General features: G+C 43.8%; 2 protein-coding genes across 2 annotated transcripts in view; one reads left to right on the top strand and one right to left on the bottom strand.

The window, feature by feature from the left end:
* LOC143751649 (uncharacterized) overlaps positions 1 to 23,606 on the bottom strand; it is a 59,368-nt gene that overhangs the window by 33,135 nt on the left and 2,627 nt on the right. The gene's annotated exons all lie outside the window — the stretch shown is intronic.
* LOC143751647 (extracellular superoxide dismutase [Cu-Zn]-like) lies at positions 12,415 to 13,183 on the top strand. Its single transcript, XM_077244266.1, has one exon. It carries the CDS (start codon positions 12,425 to 12,427, stop codon positions 13,079 to 13,081), a length of 657 nt encoding a protein of 218 aa, XP_077100381.1. The 5' UTR covers positions 12,415 to 12,424; the 3' UTR covers positions 13,082 to 13,183.

The following is a 23,606-nucleotide window of genomic DNA, read 5'->3' as shown; positions in this document are numbered from 1 at the left end:
GATTGGGTGCATTGATGGCACCCACATTCCTATTAAAGCTCCATCTATCAATGAGGGAGACTATGTTAATAGGAAGTCTGTGCATAGCATCAACGTACAGGTAGCTATATTTTGGCTCCTTAATATTGGTGTTACAAATAGGCCTAATAAACTTATTGTTCTCCACAGGTAATATGTGATGCAACCCACCTCATCACTAATGTTGAGGCAAAATGGCCTGGGTCTGTACATGACGCCCGAATATTTAGAGTCATCTCTGTGCAACAAATTTCAACAGGGTACGTTTTGTTAGACAAATGCTTGTAGTCTTTATTACATTTACAAAACACCTCTAACATTACAGGACAGTTCTATGGTTACTTGCTGGGGGACAGAGGATACCCTTGCATCCCCTATATGACGACACCCTACCCGGATCCTGAGCCCGGACCACAGACACGCTTCTACCGGTCTCACAGCATAACACGGGCCAAGGTGGAGATGACCATAGGCATTGTTTCAGTGTCTGCGTGGGCTCAGGGTCACTCCAAATAGGGCATGTGACATCACAGTTGCTTGTGTGGTACTTCACAACATTGCCACAATAAGAGGAGAGAGGCATCCCCCCTGTCCTGATGAAGATGACCTAGAACAACACCCAATGAATCTGGCAGACCACAGAGATGGCAGAAGGCTTAGAGACATGATTTGTCAAAATCACTTTATTTAATGTGTTCTATTTCTTTATATCCTGAAATAAAAGAGACATGACAGATTTGTATTTATTGCTTTATACACACACAAAAAGAAATAACAGATTCATGTTCACAAATGATTCTCACCTCAAGCCGATGCTCCAGTAGTTCTATTTCAAGTTTGTCCTTTTTAATGGCCAGCCTTTTCTCCTCTATCTGAAGCTGTATAAGGTCCATGTCAGTTTTTTTTTTAATTTGCCTTAATAGATGGACCTTATACAGCTCCTTTGCAGACAACTAGGAAGGCAAAGTAAATAAGATGGTTAAAGAAGAAAATCTGCCACATAGTAACATTATGTAAATAAGGACAACCAGGGACAAGTTCTTACACTGCTAAGATTATGTGTAGAGGTAGATGGACCATCATCTGCATGTACATCCCCAGCTAGATTCTGTCACAGGACAAATTACCCATTTTTCACTCCATCTAAATAGCTATGCATTGTCCAGTATATGCATCATACCTCTGTGGGTCTCCCAGCACTTTCTAATTCTGTCACAGCAGATGTGGTCTCTTCATCATCATCATCCTAGAGTGGAAATATGCAAGGTTACTTTGTCTGGCAGACAAAGTGAAAGATCTAAAAGCAACTGGTTCTTAAAATGCATCACTAACAATTGTGACAGACTGTGTGGTTTCAGGAGGATCCAATAATACAATGCGTCCGTCAGCAACTGCAAGAAAAAATAAAGATACTCAATGTATAAATTACTAAAGTATGACAGACACTGAATAAAGGCATTAGGAACATGCAAGAATAAAAAAAACAGATTACTGTATTCAGCATATGCTGTAAACTGGAATATGTATGCATAATGCACAAGTGAAACAATGACTGCATTTGGGAAGCATTTAGCCTTCTTCCTAATCACAAGAGTTAATGATCGTTTTGTCCAAACGTATGACTAAATAATCATAAGTACTAATATGGTATACCTACATTGTACCAAGTCACTTGAGTTGTTGTGGGAGGTAGCTAAGTCTGACGAAGTGCCCTCTGGAATACCATCGACCACAGGGCGACCTTTATTAAGGGTAAGAGCCAACTCCTCCAAGATGGGGTGAGAGGAGGTGGAGGTGGACCCCCGCCAGTTAGACGGGCCTCAGCCTTCTTTCTATTAGCTATATAGGAAGAATACTGTAAAAGTAACTTAAGACATTGATCTTACAACAGTTAAAATAAAATATTACCTTTTTGGAGAATGTTTTTGTGTTTCATTTTGACTTGGGAAAGAGTTCTTTTGGCTCCAGAAGGATTACACCGTATAAAACAAGAGGCCTAAATATTTCTTGTCAATATACATTGCACTGTATTCTTAAGAAACTGATGTAGAGAAAAGTAAATGCTTGTCGAGTCATGCCACATGCTCAAAAAGACAATTGTTCAACTTTGCAAATTAACAAAAGAAAGGCAAGCATATTTAAAATGTAATAAAAAAAAAAGAAACTTACGCATTTACTCTGTCAGTTATTTTTTTGCCAAGCCAATTGTCTTTCCCTCGCATATGCAGCTGTATTGCTTTTTTTCATTATAATGGGCTTGAACTCCTCATAAGCCAACATTAAAACTTCTAACTCTGCTTTGGAGAAGTAGGCGGCACGCAACTTTTCACCCTTAGTTTCCATGGTGACTCCTGAATTCGGCGTTCCATTGAAAATGCCTTTATATGTTCGCCGTGCGCGCGCATTAACTCGAGGTTATTAGCAGTAGGTTGATTAAACTAACTCGACACAGGTGTTTTGGAACCGACATACCCCGAGTAAGCAGGTTATGGGTTAATCAACCCAGAGTTCAGGGTTAATCTGATGGTAAATTAACCCAGCTTTCTGGAATACATCCCAGGGGTCTATTCCAGAAAGCAGGTTATGTGACATACCCGGGTATGTTTAAGAGTAAGTAAGTGGATAACCTCAACTTTCGGTTCCAAAAACAGAGGTAACTTTCAGGGTATGTTAGTAGTCATAGCAACTCACTCTCTGAACTTAACCTGCTACGGAGCAGGTTATGTTCCAGAGTTAGTTTGTTTTAGAGAGGTGACAGAACATGGCGTGCCCTGACCATTTTAGTTACCTAGCACTACTTAATCTAACCCTACTTTATACAGTCACAATAATTTTAAATGTTTCTAATTATATAACTTTCAATTTCAGGGTTCCCAAATGTGATTGGGTGCATTGATGGAACCCACATTCCCATTAAAGCTCCTTCAGTCAATGAAGGAGACTATGTTAATAGGAAGTCAATCCATAGCATCAATGTGCAGGTGACAATAGATTTTTTGGGTGCTAAATGTTTGGGTGTTTGAACCATTAAATCACCCTCATTACTGGTCCCCACTAATTAGGTAATATTTGGCCAAGAGGAACCCAGTGGACCCGGTAGACCAAAGAGATGGCAGGGTGGTATGAGACATGATTTGCCAAAATCACTTTAATTAAAACCAGTTAACAGTCAAGTGTTGTTCATTGTTTCTTTATGTCCTGTAACAAAAGACATTTGTATTTATTGCTTTAGATTTCATTCAACAATAAATGACAGATTAATGTTCACATATGTTTCCCACTGTTGTGAATCACCAGACTCAGAGAGATCCATATGCAGCGTAAAGTTTAATAACAGATTAGTCAGACAGGCAGGGGTCAAAGACAGCAAACACAGCACTGGAGACAAGGCTTAATCGAGGTCGAATTACCAGGCAGAAGATCAGGGCAGGCAGAAAACAGGCAGAGTCCGTGAACCAGGCAGTGGTAACGTGGGCAGGCAGCAGGCAAGGAGAAATCCAAGACAAAAGGGGTCGATAAACAGTCAGGCAGTCACAGGGTAATAATGCTCGGTAGTGTTCACAAAAGCAAAACAAAACTTCGCACTGAGAGCTGTGCATGGTGCAGTTAAATAGCCCGGTAGATGGGCTGCAGCTGGGCATGGTGATCAGAGTCAGTGATGAGGCTTATGGGAAATGTAGTGCGAGTATGAGAGTCAATATTCGGGTGAGGGCTCCCTCTGCTGGCCAGGGAGGGAGGTTGCGGAGTCCGGGATTGTGACAGAGCCCCCTCCCTGCGAGCGACTCCTGGCGTGAGGCGCCTGACGACGTCGGGGTCTTCCACGTGGTCGTGGAGCCGGTTTGGTGGGATGGGCCTGGTGGAAGTCTGTAATCAGGCTGGGGTCCAGGATGTCTGTGGCGTCTACCCACGAACGTTCCTCAGGGCCATATCCTTCCCAATGAACCAGGTACTGCAGGGACCTGCCCCGACGTCTGGAATCCACGAGCTCCTGAACTTGATAGACCTCATCGCCCTCCACTTGGATGGGCTGGGGGCTCTGGTCTCGGGATCTCCCCTCCTCCCTCTCGTTGGGCCCATCAGCGGGTTTGAGTAGAGAGACATGGAAGGTAGGAGCGAGACGATAGTGATTAGGCAAGTCGAGACGGAAAGAGACTGGTGTGATCTGCTGTGTGATCTTAAATGGACCCACATACCTGGGACTGAGTTTTTTGCAGGGGAGTCGCAGGCGGAGATCTCGGGTCGACAGCCAGACCCACTGGCCCGGGTGGTATTCCGGCCCCGGCCGACGACGACGGTTAGCCTGTTCCCTCTGACGGCGAACCGCTCGTTGGAGATGGGTATGGGCTTGGTTCCAGGTCTCCTCGCTGCGCTGTAGCCAATCGTTCACGGCTGGAACATTTGAGGGTTCTCCTGACCACGGGAAGAGTGGTGGTTGAAAACCCAGGACACACTGAAAGGGTGTAAGGCCGGAGGAGTGCTTCCGGATAGAATTTTGGGCGTACTCTGCCCAGAACAGGTAACGACTCCAATCCTGTTGGTGCTGATGGCAATAGGAGCGCAGGAATCGGATTACCTCCTGGTTCATGCGTTCGGCCTGCCCGTTGGATTGAGGATGATACCCAGACGTTAGACTGATGTTGACCTGAAGGGTCGTGAAGAAGGCTGACCAAACTTGAGATGTGAACTGGGGTCCTCGATCGGAGACTATGTCTTCTGGCAGGCCGTAGAATCGGAACACTTGATTGCAGAGGTGTTCGGCGGTCTGCAGCGCTGTGGGGAGTTTTGCGAGGGGAATTAGGCGACAGGCCTTGGAGAACCGGTCGATAACGGTGAGGATGGTGGTGTGACCTTCGGAAACAGGGAGATCGGTAATGAAGTCGATGGCAATGTGCGACCATGGGCGCTGTGGAATGGGAAGCGGTTGTAACAGACCGGCAGGTAGTTGACGTGACGACTTCTGGGTATTACAGATCCTGCAGCGTTGGACGTGGGTTGTGGTATCGGAGGCTAAGGAAGGCCACCAATAACGGTTTTGGAGTAGCTGGACGGTGGCCGTGATTCCTGGATGCCCCGAGCTAGGTAGAGCATGAACGAGTTCCAGGACCTGGTTCCGGAGGGACTCGGGGACAAAGACTCGGTTGGGCGGACAGCCGGATGGGATATCAGCACGGGAGTTGATCTGTTCAATCTCGGTCTCAATGTCCCACTGGATGGGAGCGACAATGAGGTTGGGAGCCAGTACTGTCTTGGGGTCTTGTGGTGTGAATTCTAGGTCGTCTAGGCGTGACAAGGCATCTGCCTTGGTATTCTTGGAGCCTGGACGATAAGTGACAGTGAAGTGGAAACGGGTGAAGAAGAGCGACCAACGAGCTTGCCTGGGATTTAGCCTCTTAGCGGTACGTAGATACTCCAGGTTCTTATGGTCGGTGAGAACGATGAACGGATGGACAGCACCCTCGAGGCAATGCCGCCACTCTTCGAAGGCTGCCTTCATGGCCAGGAGTTCCCGATCACCCACATCATAATTTCTTTCGGCGGCATTCAACTTACGGGAGTAGTATGCACAGGGGTGCAACTTGGGTGGCGAACCTTGGCGTTGTGAAAGGATGGCCCCTAGAGCGGTGTTTGAGGCGTCCACCTCGACTAGGAACGGTAGACCGGGGTCAGGATGGTGCAGGATGGGTGCTGTGGTAAAGCGTTGTTTGAGCTGGTTAAATGCCTGGGTGGCAGGCTCATTCCACGGAAGACGATGTGTTCCTTTCTTCACCAGAGAGGTGAGTGGATTTGCCACGGCACTGAAGTTCCTTATGAACCGCCGGTAGAAGTTGGCAAACCCTAGAAAGCGTTGCAGCTCTTTCAGGGTTGCGGGTCGTGGCCAATCACGGACTGCCCTGACCTTGCCCTCGTCCATAGCAACTCCGTCCGGGCTGATGACATACCCCAAGAACGAAACGGAGGTCTGGTGGAACTCACACTTCTCCAGTTTGGCGTACAGATGGTGGTGAATGAGTCTCTGAAGGACGGCCCGAACGTGCTGCACATGGTTTGTGAAGGTGTCAGAGTAAATCAGGATGTCATCAATATACACTATTACTGTACGGTGGAGCATGTCTCTGAAGACGTTGTTGATGAATGACTGGAAGACGGACGGACTGTTCGCCAGGCCAAACGGCATGACCAAGTACTCGTAGTGCCCTGTGTTGGTTGAGAAGGCCGTCTTCCACTCGTCCCCCTCCCTGATGCGGATGAGATTGTACGCACAACGTAGATCGAGCTTGGTGTAGTACTTGGCCGTACGGAGTAATTCCAAGGCGGCTGGTACCAGCGGGAGCGGATAGCGAAACTTTACAGTGATGTCATTCAGGGCACGGTAGTCAATGCAGGGTCGGAGGCCTCCGTCCTTCTTCTGGACAAAGAAGAAACCGGCGGATGCCGGAGACGTGGAAGATCGAATGAAGCCCTTTGCAAGCTCCTCCTCAATGTATCTCCTCATAGCTTCGGACTCTGGTTGGGAGAGAGGAAAGATACGACCCTTGGGAGGTACGGATCCGGGTAGCAGATCGATGGCACAGTCACTGTCACGATGAGGTGGGAGCTGTGAGGCTCCTGCTTTACTAAAGGCCTCTGCCAGATCGTGGTATTCGGAAGGGAGGTCGTTCAGGTTAGCCCTCTCCACGGGCACAGAGATGACTTGGATGGAAGAAGGAGCAACAGGAGCGAGGCACTTAGAGTGACAGTGTGCGCCCCAACGGACAATCTGGTTGGTTCTCCAATGGATCTGAGGATTGTGTTTACGGAGCCATGGCAGGCCTAGGATCACAGGGGTGCGTGGACCGTGGAAGACATAGAACTGAATAACCTCGAAGTGGAGCGCCCCTGTCTGCAGCTGGAGCTCTTGGGTGAGATGGGAAATGTGACCGGAGCCTAATGGCCTTCCGTCGATGGCTTCGACTGCAAGAGAAGAAGGGCAACGGACTAGTGGAACGTTGTGTTGTCGGGCAAAATCTGCAGAAATAAAGTTCCCGGCGGCACCAGAGTCTACCAGAGCTCTGGTGGGAACCCGCTTGCCGTTCGTCATGATCACAATGGGCACAAACACAGACGAGGTGGGGTGTAGTGCTTCGAGGTCTGGACTCACCGGTCGAGAAGCGGTGGAACGAGGTCTGGATGGACAGGAGATGCGGAGGTGACCAGCCTCGCCACAGTATAGACACAGGTGAAGCCGGACTCTTCGGTCTCTCTCCTCCGTGGGCAGATGGTAGGCGTTGATCTGCATAGGTTCGGGTTCATCAGCGCGAACGGGGGTCGCGGCCCGAGTGGCTTGAACAGTGCGATGAGCAGGGATGGCGCGGTGACTCGCTCTGCGAGATCGCATGAGATTGTCAATCTGGATCGTGAGATTTATGATCTGGTCGAGGTTCCTGCCCTCATCACGACAGGCTAATTCAGACTGCAGATCATGGTTCAGGCCTCTTCTGAAGATTACCTTGAGCGTGTCGTCATTCCAGGAAGTTTGTGCGGCCAGGGTGCGATGCGTGAGAGCATATTCGGCAGCGGTTAATTTTCCCTGCATGAGCTCCAGTAAGCGATCGCCCGCGCTCTTTCCCTCCCTGGAGTGCTCGAAGACCTCCCTGAGGCGTAGAAGAAACACTGGAAAGGACGGAAATGCTGAACCATCGACTCTCCATACGGCCGTCATCCATTCCAACGCCCTCCCCGTCAGTAACGAACACATGAAGGCAATCTTCCCTGCATCGTTCGAATACAGCGCTGGTTGTTGCTCGATGTACAGTGAGCATTGGAGAATAAAGCCCTTACATTTGTCGGGATCCCCGTCAAACTTTTCTGGGAGCGCTAGACGAGGAGTCGCGGTGGGCGGGGCCAGTGCGGGGCTGACAGCAGCGGCAACGGCTTGTGTGGGTGGTGGCACTGGTGACGAGGCTTGGAGACCTCGAACAGCTTTGACCAGCTCATCCATCAGTGAGGTGAGATGACTTAGCTGATGATGGTGGGCAGCGATTTGGTCAGCTTGGGCTGAATAGACGGCAGACAAGGTTGACATTGCTGCTGGATCTGGTTGTGGCGAAGTTTTCTGTTGTGAATCACCAGACTCAGAGACATCCATATGCAGCGTAAAGTTTAATAACAGATTAGTCAGACAGGCAGGGGTCAAAGACAGCAAACACAGCACTGGAGACAAGGCTTAATCGAGGTCGAATTACCAGGCAGAAGATCAGGGCAGGCAGAAAACAGGCAGAGTCCGTGAACCAGGCAGTGGTAACGTGGGCAGGCAGCAGGCAAGGAGAAATCCAAGACAAAAGGGGTCGATAAACAGTCAGGCAGTCACAGGGTAATAATGCTCGGTAGTGTTCACAAAAGCAAAACAAAACTTCGCACTGAGAGCTGTGCATGGTGCAGTTAAATAGCCCGGTAGATGGGCTGCAGCTGGGCATGGTGATCAGAGTCAGTGATGAGGCTTATGGGAAATGTAGTGCGAGTATGAAAGTCAATATTCGGGTGAGGGCTCCCTCTGCTGGCCAGGGAGGGAGGTTGCGGAGTCCGGGATTGTGACACCCACCTTAAGCTGGTGCTCCAGCAATACAATTTCAAGTCTGGCCTTTTTTAGGTTAAGCCTTTTCTCCGCCATTTGAAGCTGTATAAGCTCCATCTCCATGTCACTTTTTCTGATTTGCTTTTGAAGGGGGACCTTATACAGTTTTATGGCAGGCAACTAGAAATACTGAAAAGACTTTAATACAAACACAGACCAAATATTTAAATGAGGAAGGAGAACTGCAGAACATTTCTTACACTGCTAAGATTCTGTGTGGAGGTAGATGGACCCTCATCTGCATTAAAATCTCCTGCCATATTCTGTAAAATGAAAATTTATTTATTCTCTTATGTAAAAAAGGGGGAATGCATTCTATGCATCATACCTCTATGGGCCTCCCCACATTTTCTGTTTCTGTCACAGCAGCAGTGGTCTCTTCATCATCATCCTACAGTGAAAATAAGGAAGGATGCTTGGTCTAGCAAACAGAAACCTTGAGACAATAATCACTTACAACTGTGACAGAGTGTGGTGTTGCAGGAGGATCCAACAATACAATGTGGCCATCAGCAACTGCAAGATAATTAAACCCAAAAGATAATCATGCATATTCAATACTCAATGTATATTCTTAAACAAATACAACTAATAAAGAAGGACATTAGGAACATCTAAGTACTAGTAATACGATTACAGTATACAGCATATGCAGTCAAAGCAGCATGCATACTGCACAAGTGAATCAATGACTGTAAAATGAATTAAAAATGCCTTTTTAAAATGGTGACAGTGTTGATGATTTTCTTTATTAAAACACTGACAAAAACAGTAGGTAAACATAAGTATTATCAATAAACATAAGTATTAATATGGTACACCTACATTTTACTAAGCTACTTGTCTTGGTAGCTGAGTCTGACGAACTGCCCCCTGGAATCCCATCGACCACAGGTCGCCCTTTATTAAGAGACAGTGCCAGCTCCTCAGCTGGGGTGAGGGACGGTGGAGTGGACCCCCACCTGTTTTACTGGCCTCAGCCTTCTTTCTATTGGCTACATAGAAAACTAAATTACATTTAATACTAAATTACATGGCGTCAGTAACAAGTTTAGTAAGTTTAGAAAATATTACCTTGCTGGAGAATGTTTTTGTGTTTCATTTTGACTTGGCTTACACTTCTTCTGGCTCCAGAAGGATTACACCTGATAAAACAATATACTAGCCAATTATGCGCATTACTACTGTAATATTAAGAAATGTATGGAGGCCAACAAGTAAACACTTGTCTATTTTTACTACATGCCCCCAAAGAATTTTTGCGTCACAAATTACAAATGGGGTATTTTCCCATATTTTTGTGACTCACAAGGGGAATATACTCCATTTATAATTTTCTAAACTCACGCATTTACTCTGTCCATTATTATTTGCCAAGCCAACTTTCTTTTGCTGATGCAGCAGTATTGCTTTTTTTTTTTTTTTTTTTATAATGGGCTTATAGTCTTCATAAGCAAGCATTAAAACCTCCAACTCAGTTTCACCGAAGTATCCTATGTAGCTCGCTTTTTTTCTCCCTTGGTTTCCATGGTGACTCCTGAAATCGGCAATCCATTGAAAATGTCTTTATGTACTCGCCGTGCGCGCGCATTAACTCTGGGTTACCAATAGGAGGTTGATTAAACTAACTCAACATAGGTGTTTTGGAACCGACATACCCAGAGTAAGCAAGTTTGGGGTTAACCAACCAAGAGTTCAAGGTTTATCTGACGGTAAGTTAACCTTGCTTTCTGGAATACACCCCAGGAGGGAGGTGGAACGGTGGAGGATCAGGGGGAGGGATGGGGGGCCAGGTCCATGGAAGGGAAAAGAGACAGGGGGTGACGGTTTAGAGGGCGGCCAGGGCGAAGCGGAGACGGTTTAGAGGGCGGCCAGGGCGGAACAGACGGCACCGGCTCCGGAACAGACGGCACAGTTGTAAAAAGTGTAAAGTTGTAAAAAGTTGTAAAAAGTGTGTATATATATACTTATGTGCATAGCTATGGGAATAACTTAGCAGATAATAGGCTGATAAATGAATCAATGAATTAAAATTAAATGTCAGCTCTTCTCTTAAGATTGTACAAAAAGCATGAAAAAATAAATATTTCTCAAAAAGAAATTACTCAAGATCTCATAAATTAGCAAAGTCTAAAATAAACAGTCAAATTTATAGTAGAAACCTTTGAGCAGTTGGTTTAAGAAGCATAGAACACTGCCACACTTCGCAATCATTAGCATACGGTGGATTTTATCTTTTTAGAGTTTATTTGACCTTTCACACCTTTCCGATTTTTTTCAGGTTTAGCTTATTTCTGGGGACAAATCTGTCCCTAAAATATGGTTAACCAAAGAAAAAAGTAAATAAATCAATCAATCTTTTGAAAGTTGCTGAAGCTTGTTTACTCATTCTCACTTGTTTAGCTAATAAACTGGGATTTTAACATTAATGCCATAGAAGAACCAGTCCTCCAGACATTTTTACTTCTGCCTTCAAAGACAATTAAATAACAGTCCAATTACATGTGAAATATAGGCTTGTCCGGTTTGGGACAGAGCATGTAGAAATGGTTTCTTGAAAAAGAACAACTGTCAGATATTCACTTATGTGAGATGAATATCTGCTATAAGAAGTGGTGTCAAGCATGAACTTCAAGTGGAATTGTACACTAACTAAGAATGAATGTGTCACAGTTGAGTCACCAAATGAAGAGGAGAGGAATCTATAGCAGTCCTTCTTTTAATAAACTCAAAACAATGAAGATAATCTACACTGCAGCACACATGGTGCAATGTAAAAGTGTTATACACAGGCAAGCAAACAAAGGGAGCTAAATGAAACACAGGTGGACCTAATTAGGACCAAACTGACTAGCATGGTTAACATGTAGCTCCACGTTCCTAGAAAAGCAGCCAACAGTTTGATTGCAAAGGAACATTCTCTCAACCCCAGTTCAAGATTGCACACGGATTAAGTGTTGGAGTATTTTTGTGGCTGCAATATTCAGTCTGCTCACGGATTAAGGACAACTTTACAGCTATACGGTAATTTACCTTTGCTGTTTTTGGTGTGTTTTTTCTCTTTCTCCATTCTTGCAAATATTGACTTGAATTTAGTACAACTAAAAAAAAGTAAGTTTAATCAAAAGTATGAATATTTTGTCTTTTATTTTACCTGCCCTTGTGAAAAAGTAAACTTTAGCATGCTTTTATAGAAATAAAACTTTAAAATCTACATAAGTGCAAGAATGTAGTGTTTTCAGACTTAATTGCATGTGTAGGCCTATCCAATTAAATGAAAATGGATTATAGTTTCAATGCAGTTAGCTGAAAGTCATTTGTTTGACCCAAGCACATCTTTATATGTAATTACTTGTTATGTCTTTGAAATATGGTTACTGAATTTACTGGGCATTTATGGTCAACTAAAATATACTATAATATAATTTCTGTGTAACTTTATATTTAATATTGAATAACATATGGCAGTTCAAATTATAATGTACTATGTTAGTCAACACATCAAAATGAGTCTACTTCTTTAAAACACAACAAAAAGATTATTAAAACCATGTACTTTGCTTGTACAAATAAGCACAGTTTTTCACAAGGGTACATGACAATTCAAAAATAGACAATTGCTTTTATATGATTTTCCCATGCAAACTAATCTTGTTGTGCTATTTTACTTAACACAACTTCAGCTCTCAAAACTCCCTTGAACAAAGGTTTAACTTTATTCTATCTAAAATACTACGTTCTTAAACGGCATGATTTCACTGAATCCAGTCTTCATTGTAGGCTTTAAAGATCAACATGGAGAAAATCATTCTACAAATCCCTCTAATATTGCTGGTGCTGCATATACAAGGAGGAGAGTTCTCTAAAAATCCAGTTTGTTCGATTGCCGTTGCTCCACAGCCGGAAGTCGTGGAGTTCGACAACACAATTTATGCCACTTGTGAAATAACTCCCAGCCCCAATTTACCACCTTACCAGCCGAAAATCTATGGGCAAATCCTCTTCAAGCAGCTCTTCCCCAATGGAATTTTAGAAGTGAAAATCAACCTCCGTGGTTTGCCTGCCATCGATCATCAAAAGCGTGCCATTGACATCCATCGGTATGGAGACCTCAGTCAAGGCAGCAACACTGTTGGTCCTCATTACAATCCCAATGGTGTTGACCACCCTCATCATCCTGGAGACCTGGGCAACTTTGCTTCTGAGCAAGGAGTTATAAGGCAGTTCCTAAGTCTCCCAGAGGCCAAGCTCTTCGGGGCTCATTCCATTCTGGGACGTTCGGTGGTGGTTCATGAGAAGGAGGATGATCTGGGAATGGGGTCAGATGAGCAGAGTGAACTGAATGGGAATTCTGGACAGATAATTGCCCTAGGCGTGATTGGTATTACTAGTCCAAGTCTGTGGCAGAAGACTGAACTGCCCCCCAAGAAAAGCTGTGGAGGACGGCACTGAGTTGGATCTGGTGGAAAAGCAGATTCAAATAGGATAATCATGATTTTCCTTGTGTAATCTTTGTCTGTGTTTTACATTAAAGTGATCCTTAATACCCTGAAAGTATATCCCTAGAGTTATTGCCATAACAAACTTTCAATGGTTTTAAAAGGTTGTAAGGAACTCAGCTTTTTGGAAATATTAATAATCAATAATATCTTGTTATTATTAATTATAAATATTTGGGTCAGTTAATTGGATTAACTTGATGTGGCTGAATTAATATTACAATCAATTAATCAGTTCTTCCAACGAACTATTTTGATTATTAATTTATTCTAATAAAGGGTATCTTCCATGGCCACCGAAGAATAATTATTTCTTCGCCTGTACAGTACTTTGAGCCAGTAGCAAAAACCGTGATCGTAAAGTGACTTGTATTGCAAACAAAACAGAACCAAATACATATGTACAAGTTTTATTAACTAAATATAGATATTTATATGAATATAAATAAACTAAACAACATACACACATGAATACATAAATAGGTTAGTGATAGGATGAAATTGGAAACCGGAAGAGGGTCTATGAGAAGAACCATCAGAATTTCATTTTCACATTTCATTGAATTGAATACTTGCATTTGTAATGGGAACAATTCTTGAAGTTGTTGAAAATTGGAGTCGTTGATGGTTCCGGCAGTGTCAAGTGGAAGTTGGTTGAGCGTTCTCTTTCTCCAGGAACGCATGACTGGTTTGGTGAAGGCCTGGGACTCTGTTGAGGCCACGCCGAGCACCCAGGAGAAGTGAGGAAGTCGGAAGGATGGGTGATTGGAGTCGTTGTTGGTTGGAGTCTTTGTTGGTTGGAGTCTTTGTTCCAAAACTCCTGAGATTGTCCTTTGTTCTTTGTGAGAGAGTCTTCTCTCTCCTGCCTGAGCCCACCTCTGGTTGGAATCGAGGCCTGCTGGGCCCTTGGGGCCCCCGTGGAGGGGGAGGGGGCTCCCCAGTCTCACCAGAACAGTGTTGCGGCTGGATGAAAAAACTAAGAGAGGGAGGTCACATGTGGACTGTCTCTAATAAGGCCTGGAGAAGATCCTCCCCTAAGGGTTGAACTCGACCAATCAGAAAGGGGACATGTCTGAGAGGGAAAGTGGCTCTTAGTTGATTTACGGATCTTTGTCCCATAATATGACTATACCTTCATTAATGCTAAAATAGCTATAACACATCCACACTGCATTCTAGAAGAAGGTTATGTACATCAAAGTGTGAGTCATTAAATGAGGATTATTTAGGTAGGAGGCATTATACAGGTGAGGTTACATTGATCGTTAGTTGGTTGTATACCAGGATACATACCATAATATATACCTAATAGTACACGAGACAGTAAACCATTTACACTGTTTCTTTCACAGTTTTATGCATGTTCATTTATAGATCAGTTAGTCTATGATTAACGCAGCAAAGTCTGTTTTAAAGAGGGTTTCTGTTTCATAGTCTCTCTCTTGAGTATGTGGCCACATTCCTCGGAGGTCGTAAAATCTCCTTATCATGCCCTGTAACATGACACTGTTTCTTTCACTTGTGTTTGTTCATTTGGGCTGTGTGAGGAGTTTCATAAACCTTTGTATATAATGAATAAATAGTATGTGTCTGATTGGTCCATACCCTACAGATCCCCCCCTCTCGATCGTTGTTGTCCCCCCTCAAGGACAACCACGAGCGAAGTTGGAAGTGCAGAGAGATCGGACACACACTTGTCATAGAAGGCTGGAAGGCCATGGTGGCCTCTGGTTGCTCGTGTCTTCTGGAGCGGTGGTCGTTCCACGGCTGGTGATGTGGACAGTAGCCAAGTCCAGGTCTCTGCAGCAGGTGTTGAGGCAGCAGGTGTTGGGACATTCTGAAGTTCATTAGTTTTGGGGCAGGTGTTTCTTTGTGGTTGCAGGAAGTGGTTAGGCCTCTATGTAGCATAGAGAGGTTTTCAAGCTGACATGGTGCTGGTGGCCGGAGGTCAGAAGGTGGTTGTTAGCCTCTCAGTCACGAGAGGTCTGAAGGATTGAAGTGTTGTTCTGTCCTTATGGTGGTGCCGACGCAAGCTTGCCTAAGCTGGGGTGGGCAAGGAGTCGGAAGCTTGTACCTTACAGGACTCCTCGGGTGAGTCCTGTGCAGGGAGCTATTTTGCGTGTGTCAGCGGCTCCAGTAACTCTGAGGCAGGTGCGTCCAGCTGTCCTTGCGGAGCCTCAGATTGACACCTGTGTGAAGGGTATGGAAGAGGATGCTGTCGTTGACAGCCGTGGTCTTCCTGTGGTGTTTGCAGGATGAGGGTGCTGTCCTCCATGGCTTCTCCAAGGGGCTTGGCTGGTACCTGGGTTGTTGCCATGGTGACAGTTCTGTGCTGGTCCTGGGCATGCTCAGTCCAGCTGCATTGAATCTGGTTCGAACCTCAGTGTCTAGCTGGTCTGTAAGGCTTTGGGCACAGGTCCGCTCCTTGTGGGACGCTGTGATCTATTATGTGAGGTTGTTTACCTTCTGTTTTATACCCATAAGGTGGGGTAAGGAGATGAGAATCTTGATCACCCCGGTGTGGCTGTAACTCTGGCTTGGGTCATGGGTCGGATGTCAGCAGCCATGGGTGGAACAGTGTTCCTCGCGATGGCTTTTCAGTCTTTTCGTTCTCCTAACCGGTTAAGGTCAGGTTAAGCAGAGGATCTGCAACATTTTGGCACACCTGTGGTGAGAGACTAATGCATGACGCTAGAAAGTTCAGAGCCACGGTTTAATGGGTTCGCTAGATATGTAGCATAAAGCTAGGTATTTCATGTGTAGCTAGCTAGTGAAGTGTGTATTGTATCCTTATCATCTTAGCTGTGAATGTTAGGAGGCTAAGACTTGTGTGGTTCCGAGAGTATTTCCTGGAAAGGGCATAGCCGAGATGAAATAAATGACTTAAGATGGTTCTTATGACTAAACTTTTTCTCTGGACTTAACTGGTGGTTCACTACGGCTTGACGAAGTGAAGAATAGGAGGAAAAAGGACAGCTTTCCTATTCAAATTATGCTTATTATCAATCCTCAGGACTATAGTTATGCCCTAGTAATCGTTGAAGTTACTTGTGTTGCAGGGTCATAAAAATTAGTGCACTTGTTGAAAATAAACAAAATCACAAATAAAGGTGTCTCTGGTTCCTTTTTGGGCCCTATGGGAAATGGAACCACATTTGAACAAGAGAAGAAATGGAAATAAATCATATACATGACAGTATAGACAAGTGAATAGCTGACTGCTATTATTATCAAAGTAAAATAAAAATAAAAAGGACTTAAGTAAGTGATCAAAACAGCCGGAATGATCTGAAATTGAGAGTAATCAATAGCACTAGTGACTAACCTTTAGATTTGCCTGGACCAACACTCCATAGTGGGTCACAGCTGTTGCGTGTTTAAGACCACACCGTGTGTGTCCCTCCAAAGGTTTAGTCAACATGCTGATGAAAATTCTCATAACTATAAGAATTCTTCTCTAGCTACACAGCTTACATGTAATTAAACTTGGGTTTAATTGACAGGGCATCTGCAAATTTAGCCTACAGCGCTCAGCAAAGACTATGCCTAAACTAGTGAAGGTGAAATTCAGCTGAGAAGAATTGAAAGTAAGGAAAGAGAAAAATTAGAAACCCTAAATGGGGTTAAAGAAAGTATTTTAGAATACTTTGCGCTGTATACATAAAAGCTGTAATTAAGGCTTCAAGTAAATGATGCTAACCGCTAACTGTAGAAGTTATTATGTAACTTAGCCTAAGCTGGATTGATGCTAGGTTAGCTTAGCTTAGCCTAAGCTGGATGGACGCTAGGTTAAGTTAGCTTAGCCACCTAGGCTGGTTTGTTTACAAAATGACGTCACGAGTTAGCACTTCCTGTGACAAGCCGTTGTCATGGGAACCAGTGCATGTCAGAACAATTCAACAGTACCTGAAGAATGTCTTCACATTTTAGTGAGTTATGAATGTTTAAACGGTTTAAAAGGGGGCACCTATACTTTAAGTCTTTCAAGAACTTGATGTTACATTCAGTAAAATGCTAATGTGTTTTGGCATTGCTAATTTTACTCATGGAACTCTTCTCTTTACTTTACACAACTTATTCTATTTGTTTACAGAGTAAGGAAATAGATTTGCTGTAAGTCAAAGCTTGTCTAAGTCTATATAGTTACGTCCCTCTCATGCATAAATGCTGACTTTTCAGCGAGTGAACAGTTTTGATCACTAGGTAGCTCTCTGCTTGTGGATGCAGCTAAAAATTTAGGTGAATTACATCAATCTAACAATAATTTGTAAGGCCTTTACATTGTAGAAAGGGGAGCATCACCCAGGTCTACGTATATATAACACTGTCCTGAGCTTTCTTTGTCAGGAACAGGTTTAGCAATACTGCAATTTGGATTTCTTTAACCAAAGCAGGATAGATATCGGTACAGTTTACAAGCTGCTGAGATGAGATTCCTTTGTCAAACAGACTTACGCTTTAATGCTGAACTTACTGATACCAGTTGGAAATCTAAGACTCTTTCACTTACAGTAGAGATGTCAATTCCCGCTATCGTTTTATGTGCATTTAGACAAGCCAGCAACCAGTGATCAAAATGCGTATCGCACTTTGTGTTCCAGTTGGACCGCAATGGTCAAATGCACGCCTGTAGGTTAACAGTAGTTTAAAACTCAGGTGGTTTTCCTACACTATGGCGTCAAGGTATGCCCTATTTGGAGCTAGTGTTTCCTGTAACCCTTCATTGTCATGGAAACTAATGTGTAGCAGTGCCAATTCAACCAGCATGTAGCAAATGTTTGTTTCAAAAGAGTCGTGCATAGTCTGTTGGCAGGTGAGGCTTACACGTCCATTCAAGATTTTCTTTATATCAGTAAAATTCTACTTTTACTAATGCAGAGTCTTGCTGCTCTTTGAGCACACATTTTCATCTACTTTAAAAGTTTTATGTCCTATGTTGACCAGGGACTTTTTGGCAGAGTCTTGCATTGTTTTCATGCTGTGTGCCTTCTGGCTTTGCAGTTCAGAATCAATGGGGTCTTAGGAACCTTTTCTGGGGAGGCCTTCTGTGTTAGAGGCCTTCTGCATCAGGTCACGCATCGTTGAGTGGGCATTGCGTGGGGGCAGGTGAAAATATGGTGACTAACTGGTTTTGGAGGAAAAGTTTCTTGAAGCTGGTGTCCTCCTCCGTCACAGGTTCGTTGTAAGTTCCACAGAAAACTCGTTCGGAGTCGGTGGTGGTAGCACAGGCCCTTCTAGGTCTGTCCTGCTTGGTGTTTGGGCAGGGCCCAGCTGGGCTGGATGTGTCTAGATCAGATGGAGTCTGTCTCGGTGTGCCACACCGGCTGCAGGTGCAGACTGCAGGTGAAAATCAATGTCTCGTGGATTGGCAGGGATGTCTCTGACCTTTCACTTGAGATTGTTGAGTGTCACTTCATGTGCCATTTCAGGGATTGTCTGAGTTACCTTTTCCTCCTGCAGCTGCAGGGGCTCTCAGGACACTGTCTGGTGAAGTGTTAAGCCGAGGGCTTTGGCTCCTCCCCCCCCCTTTGTGCAGGGCTGGGGAAGCTTACGCTGCTAATGTGAAGGTCAGCAGGGTCCATCTTTCTTGTGTGGTCCATTTGCAGTGGGTTGGACTGTTGCAGCTCTCTTTGGACCACATGGAGTGCGTCAATAATGTTACAGCATCGCTAAGTCAGTGTTCGGACTTCCGCTGCACATTGATGGCTTTAGCTCTCTTTGAGTTCAACCATTTCTTTAAGTTCTTTGAGTGAAACAGTTCTTTACCCGTCGGTTTGCAGGTGCTCAGAGCTGTCGTCCGCCTGAAAACTGATGATCTCTTTCAGTTGCTCTGCTCTGTCAGGGTCCTTGCATCTGTCCTGTGCCTTCTCCCGTTGAGCAGGGTTCGTTCTCTGTGGAGTCCTGTGGCTGGCAGCGTTAGTTCATTTACCTCCTGTTTGAGGCCTGCGGGAGCATGGCCAAGGAGAAATAATGCTGGTCAGCTCTTGGTGGCTCAGGCTGGGTGTCAGACGTCTGCTTTCATTGTTGCCTAACTGTTCCTTCCTCTGCCGTGGCAGGTCGTTGCCTGCTTCAGGCTGAAGGATGTCCATGACACTGCTCTGCCGGGTCTTCAGGTGGTCCTGGTGGCAGGGCCGGGTGTCTGAGGCCTACTGGCACACTTGTGGGAACACGAGAGAGAAATGGCACAGGCAAATGCAAGTTTCTACAGAGGTGGTGAGCTATCTGTGTGGGAGAATGGCTATGTCGAGCAGCTAAAATTTAGTGTTGGTGAGCACACACAACAACAACAAAAAAGTTTTGAGTATCTTAGTTGACGTGCTTTAAGAAGCATCGACTGATGACTGGGCTCTTACATGTCATAACCTATTACTCAAAAATGCTGATGGTTCTTCTCACATGTTGTGCTACGAGAGTAACAGATAGAGCAAAACCAAAATAAAACAATGGGATGAAACCAGAAAAGAAGAGGAAGAAAGGAGTGTTTTACCTATTTAGGTTTAGCTAGGAGACATAGGTAAACAGGAGTCACTTATGGGTTATGCTGCTGTTAGACTAAGCTACCAGGGACACATCAGACATCTCAAGGTCCAAAAGAAGAAGAAACAATGGGAAGTGTTTCCAGTTCTGTCTGGGGCCTACTGTGCGTTTGTGTTTAGCCGTACTTCATGTACTTAGCTTGGTGCTAAGGAGTGAGGATGGGGAAAACACAGACAGGAAGTAGGATATTAATGACCTGTGTAACTCGCTATGGAAACAACAGTCGCTAGATATTGTAATCCTATAGAGAGAGAGAAGATGAGGATAGTGACTAGTGATCTAAAATAAGGTAAAGGTAAAGTTAGAACGTCCTTTTAGCTCTAAGAAAACTAAAAGGAAAGGGAAGCGTATCAAGTAATTTAATTAAATTTCAAATTTAGTTAAGCCCTTCTTTTTTTCTTTAGCTGAATATAAGAATTCAGGCTGAAACAAACGTAAACTTATTTCAAACTAAATTGAAATAAAAAAATAAAAAATAAAAAAATGTATGTAAACATTGTGTGTTCTCATAGCTCTGGTAACTAGAGGGGAACTTGACTAAGCAAATTGATTTAATTAAATTCCCAATTTAATTAAATTCAATTTAACTGAATAGGACTATTCAGGCTCAACAGGTGTAAATACACAAAATAAAATAGGGGTAGATTTAAGTAAAAATAAAAGAAACACAAATAAAAACCCAAAGTATCTGGGTTTCAATCTGAAAGTGAAACCAAGAGGAAGGGGTCGAGAGAGAGAAAGAGAGAGAGAAGAGGGTGGTTTAACCCTCTTATGAGATGTGCTTCGTAAAGCTCTGACACCAGGGTGAATCATTCGTCTCAAATCATTCGGAGTGTATCACTGCTAAGGTCACGTGATTTTATTAAACTGGGCTTCGTTACGCGTCATAGCTGTTTCGAAATTGTTTTAAATTTCAACGGTTCGTGAACCATTGTGTATCTGGTCTCTATGTGATCTCGTATCACTTTATAGATTCGTACACATTTAATGACGCATTTGATAAAGGGTCTGATTGACTTTCAAGTCAAGCTTTCATAAAACGAGCCCTACGGTTTACTAAGATATTATGCCTTGAAAGACACCTCATATTAAACGATATTAGGTTGCTCGCGGATTGCCATTACCTGATTACACCTTTTGATAAAACCTTTGCGATTGGTTTGTAAAAGGTGTTCCGTTGATTTGAGTTTCCGCTACACTTCCACTGTTTTGACCAGCAGGGGTCGCCAGCGAGGGCGCTTCAAACAAAGAGTCATTTGTGACTCAGTTGACTCCTTTGATTCAAAGCCTCGAAGAGCTTTGACTCTCATTACTCGTGTTCAAATCACTCAGTTCAAATCACGCAAAATCTATAGTCTTTGGTTTAAGGTTACACTTTACGCTCTAACGTTTCTAAGTTTTTAGGCGGTGCTAAAACTATCACTCGAGGTAGAGGGTTTTACTTGTAAGTCATGCGTGTAAGTTAGGATTGAGGGAGCTATTGGCTACAACCGTCGCTTGTTTACACGAGGGTCTGTGAGATTGGTGCTGTTGTCAGAAAAACTAGATAGGAACGCCTGCTCGCGTTCCGGACGCAATGCCAAACAACAACACAGATCGTTCGGAGCAGCGATCGAGCTGTGCTGACAGTTTGCACTGAGTCTCTCGCTTAGACACGACGTTGCGTGTGAGTGACTCTTTTTAACAAATCAAAACAGCACCGTTCTTTCACAGACAATGGCAAATTACTAGTTAGCTAAGCTAGAATTTATACCACTAATTCGACGCGATTGTTTCATATGAGCGCTTCAGCGGTTTAATATGAATACAATGACGTAACGCATAATAAGGCCTTAATCAGTGATTGAGGAACATCGCTCAGATCACATTCAAAAATGCTGAAAATGGAGATTTCTTCGTCCATATCAGGTTAATTAGTTCTGGTACCATTTATGCGCGCGGCTAATCTGAGATTTCTTCGTCAGAGAAGGCTTATGCTCGATTTATATCTGAAATTAGGCTTTCTTCGCTAATATCAGGAGTTTCTTATCGTACGATTTAAATATGCATTATAGCATTTGTGAACTTTCTGCCATTCGTAGGAAGGCATATTCAAGCTATAGTTTTGCTGATTTACTCAGAAACTTGTACGCGCATGTATGAGATGTTAATAAAACTTATGGGACAACATATGATTGATTACTGTCTGCTTGCATACAATGTTTAATACGATGCCTGCATTCTCCACCATTATGTAAGGAACTCAGCTGTTTGGAAATATTAATAATCAATAATATCTTGTTATTATTAATTAAAAATATTTGGGTCAGTTAATTGGATTAACTTGATGTGGCTGAATTAATATTACAATCAATTAATCAGTTCTTCCAACGAACTATTTTGATTATTAATTTATTCTAATAAAGGGTATCTTCCATGGCCACCGAAGAATAATTATTTCTTCGCCTGTACAGTACTTTGAGCCAGTAGCAAAAACCGTGATCGTAAAGTGACTTGTATTGCAAACAAAACAGAACCAAATACATATTATGTACAAGTTTTATTAACTAAATATAGATATTTATATGAATATAAATAAACTAAACAACATACACACATGAATACATAAATAGGTTAGTGATAGGATGAAATTGGAAACCGGAAGAGGGTCTATGAGAAGAACCATCAGAATTTCATTTTCACATTTCATTGAATTGAATACTTGCATTTGTAATGGGAACAATTCTTGAAGTTGTTGAAAATTGGAGTCGTTGATGGTTCCGGCAGTGTCAAGTGGAAGTTGGTTGAGCGTTCTCTTTCTCCAGGAACGCATGACTGGTTTGGTGAAGGCCTGGGACTCTGTTGAGGCCACGCCGAGCACCCAGGAGAAGTGAGGAAGTCGGAAGGATGGGTGATTGGAGTCGTTGTTGGTTGGAGTCGTTGTTGGTTGGAGTCTTTGTTGGTTGGAGTCTTTGTTCCAAAACTCCTGAGATTGTCCTTGGTTCTTTGTGAGAGAGTCTTCTCTCTTTTCCATGAGGCCGGATCTGGTTGGAATCGAGGCCTGCTGGGCCCTGGGGCCCCCGTGGAGGGGGAGGGGGCTCCCCAGTCTCACCAGAACAGTGTTGCGGCTGGATGAAAAAACTAAGAGAGGGAGGTCACATGTGGACTGTCTCTAATAAGGCCTGGAGAAGATCCTCCCCTAAGGGTTGAACTCGACCAATCAGAAAGGGGACATGTCTGAGAGGGAAAGTGGCTCTTAGTTGATTTACGGATCTTTGTCCCATAATATGATTATACCTTCATTAATGCTAAAATAGCTACAACACATCCACACTGCATTCTAGAAGAAGGTGATGTACATCAAAGTTTGAGTCATCAAATGAGGATTATTTAGGTAGGAGGCATTATACAGGTGAGGTTACATTGATCGTTAGTTGGTTGTATACCAGGATACATACCATAATATATACCTAATAGTACACGAGACAGTAAACCATTTACACTGTTTCTTTCACAGTTTTATGCATGTTCATTTATAGATCAGTTAGTCTATGATTAACGCAGCAAAGTCTGTTTTAAAGAGGGTTTCTGTTTCATAGTCTCTCTCTTGAGTATGTGGCCACATTCCTCGGAGGTCGTAAAATCTCCTTATCATGCCCTGTAACATGACACTGTTTCTTTCACTTGTGTTTGTTCATTTGGGCTGTGTGAGGAGTTTCATAAACCTTTGTATATAATGAATAAATAGTATGTGTCTGATTGGTCCATACCCTACAAGGTCCTGGGGCCTGTACCATGAAGCCGGTTTAGGTGGCTAGCCAGCTATGTTTCAGCTTAGTTTCCGCCAACTCTGGGTTTTAGGTACTATGAAAGCAGCTCGGCTTTAATCGGTGTTCGTTGCCATGGTATCTTACGCTGCACGGCTAGCCTGCTCCGGGGCAGGTTAAGTTCTGGATTCGAGA

Source organism: Siphateles boraxobius, unplaced genomic scaffold, assembly GCF_051911475.1.
Source record: "Siphateles boraxobius isolate OS27281-9 unplaced genomic scaffold, OSU_SipBor_1 26, whole genome shotgun sequence".
NCBI classification, from domain to species: Eukaryota; Metazoa; Chordata; class Actinopteri; order Cypriniformes; family Leuciscidae; genus Siphateles; species Siphateles boraxobius.
The sequence above is the reverse complement of the archived record's forward strand: the minus strand, read 5'-3'. Positions and strand labels throughout refer to the sequence as shown.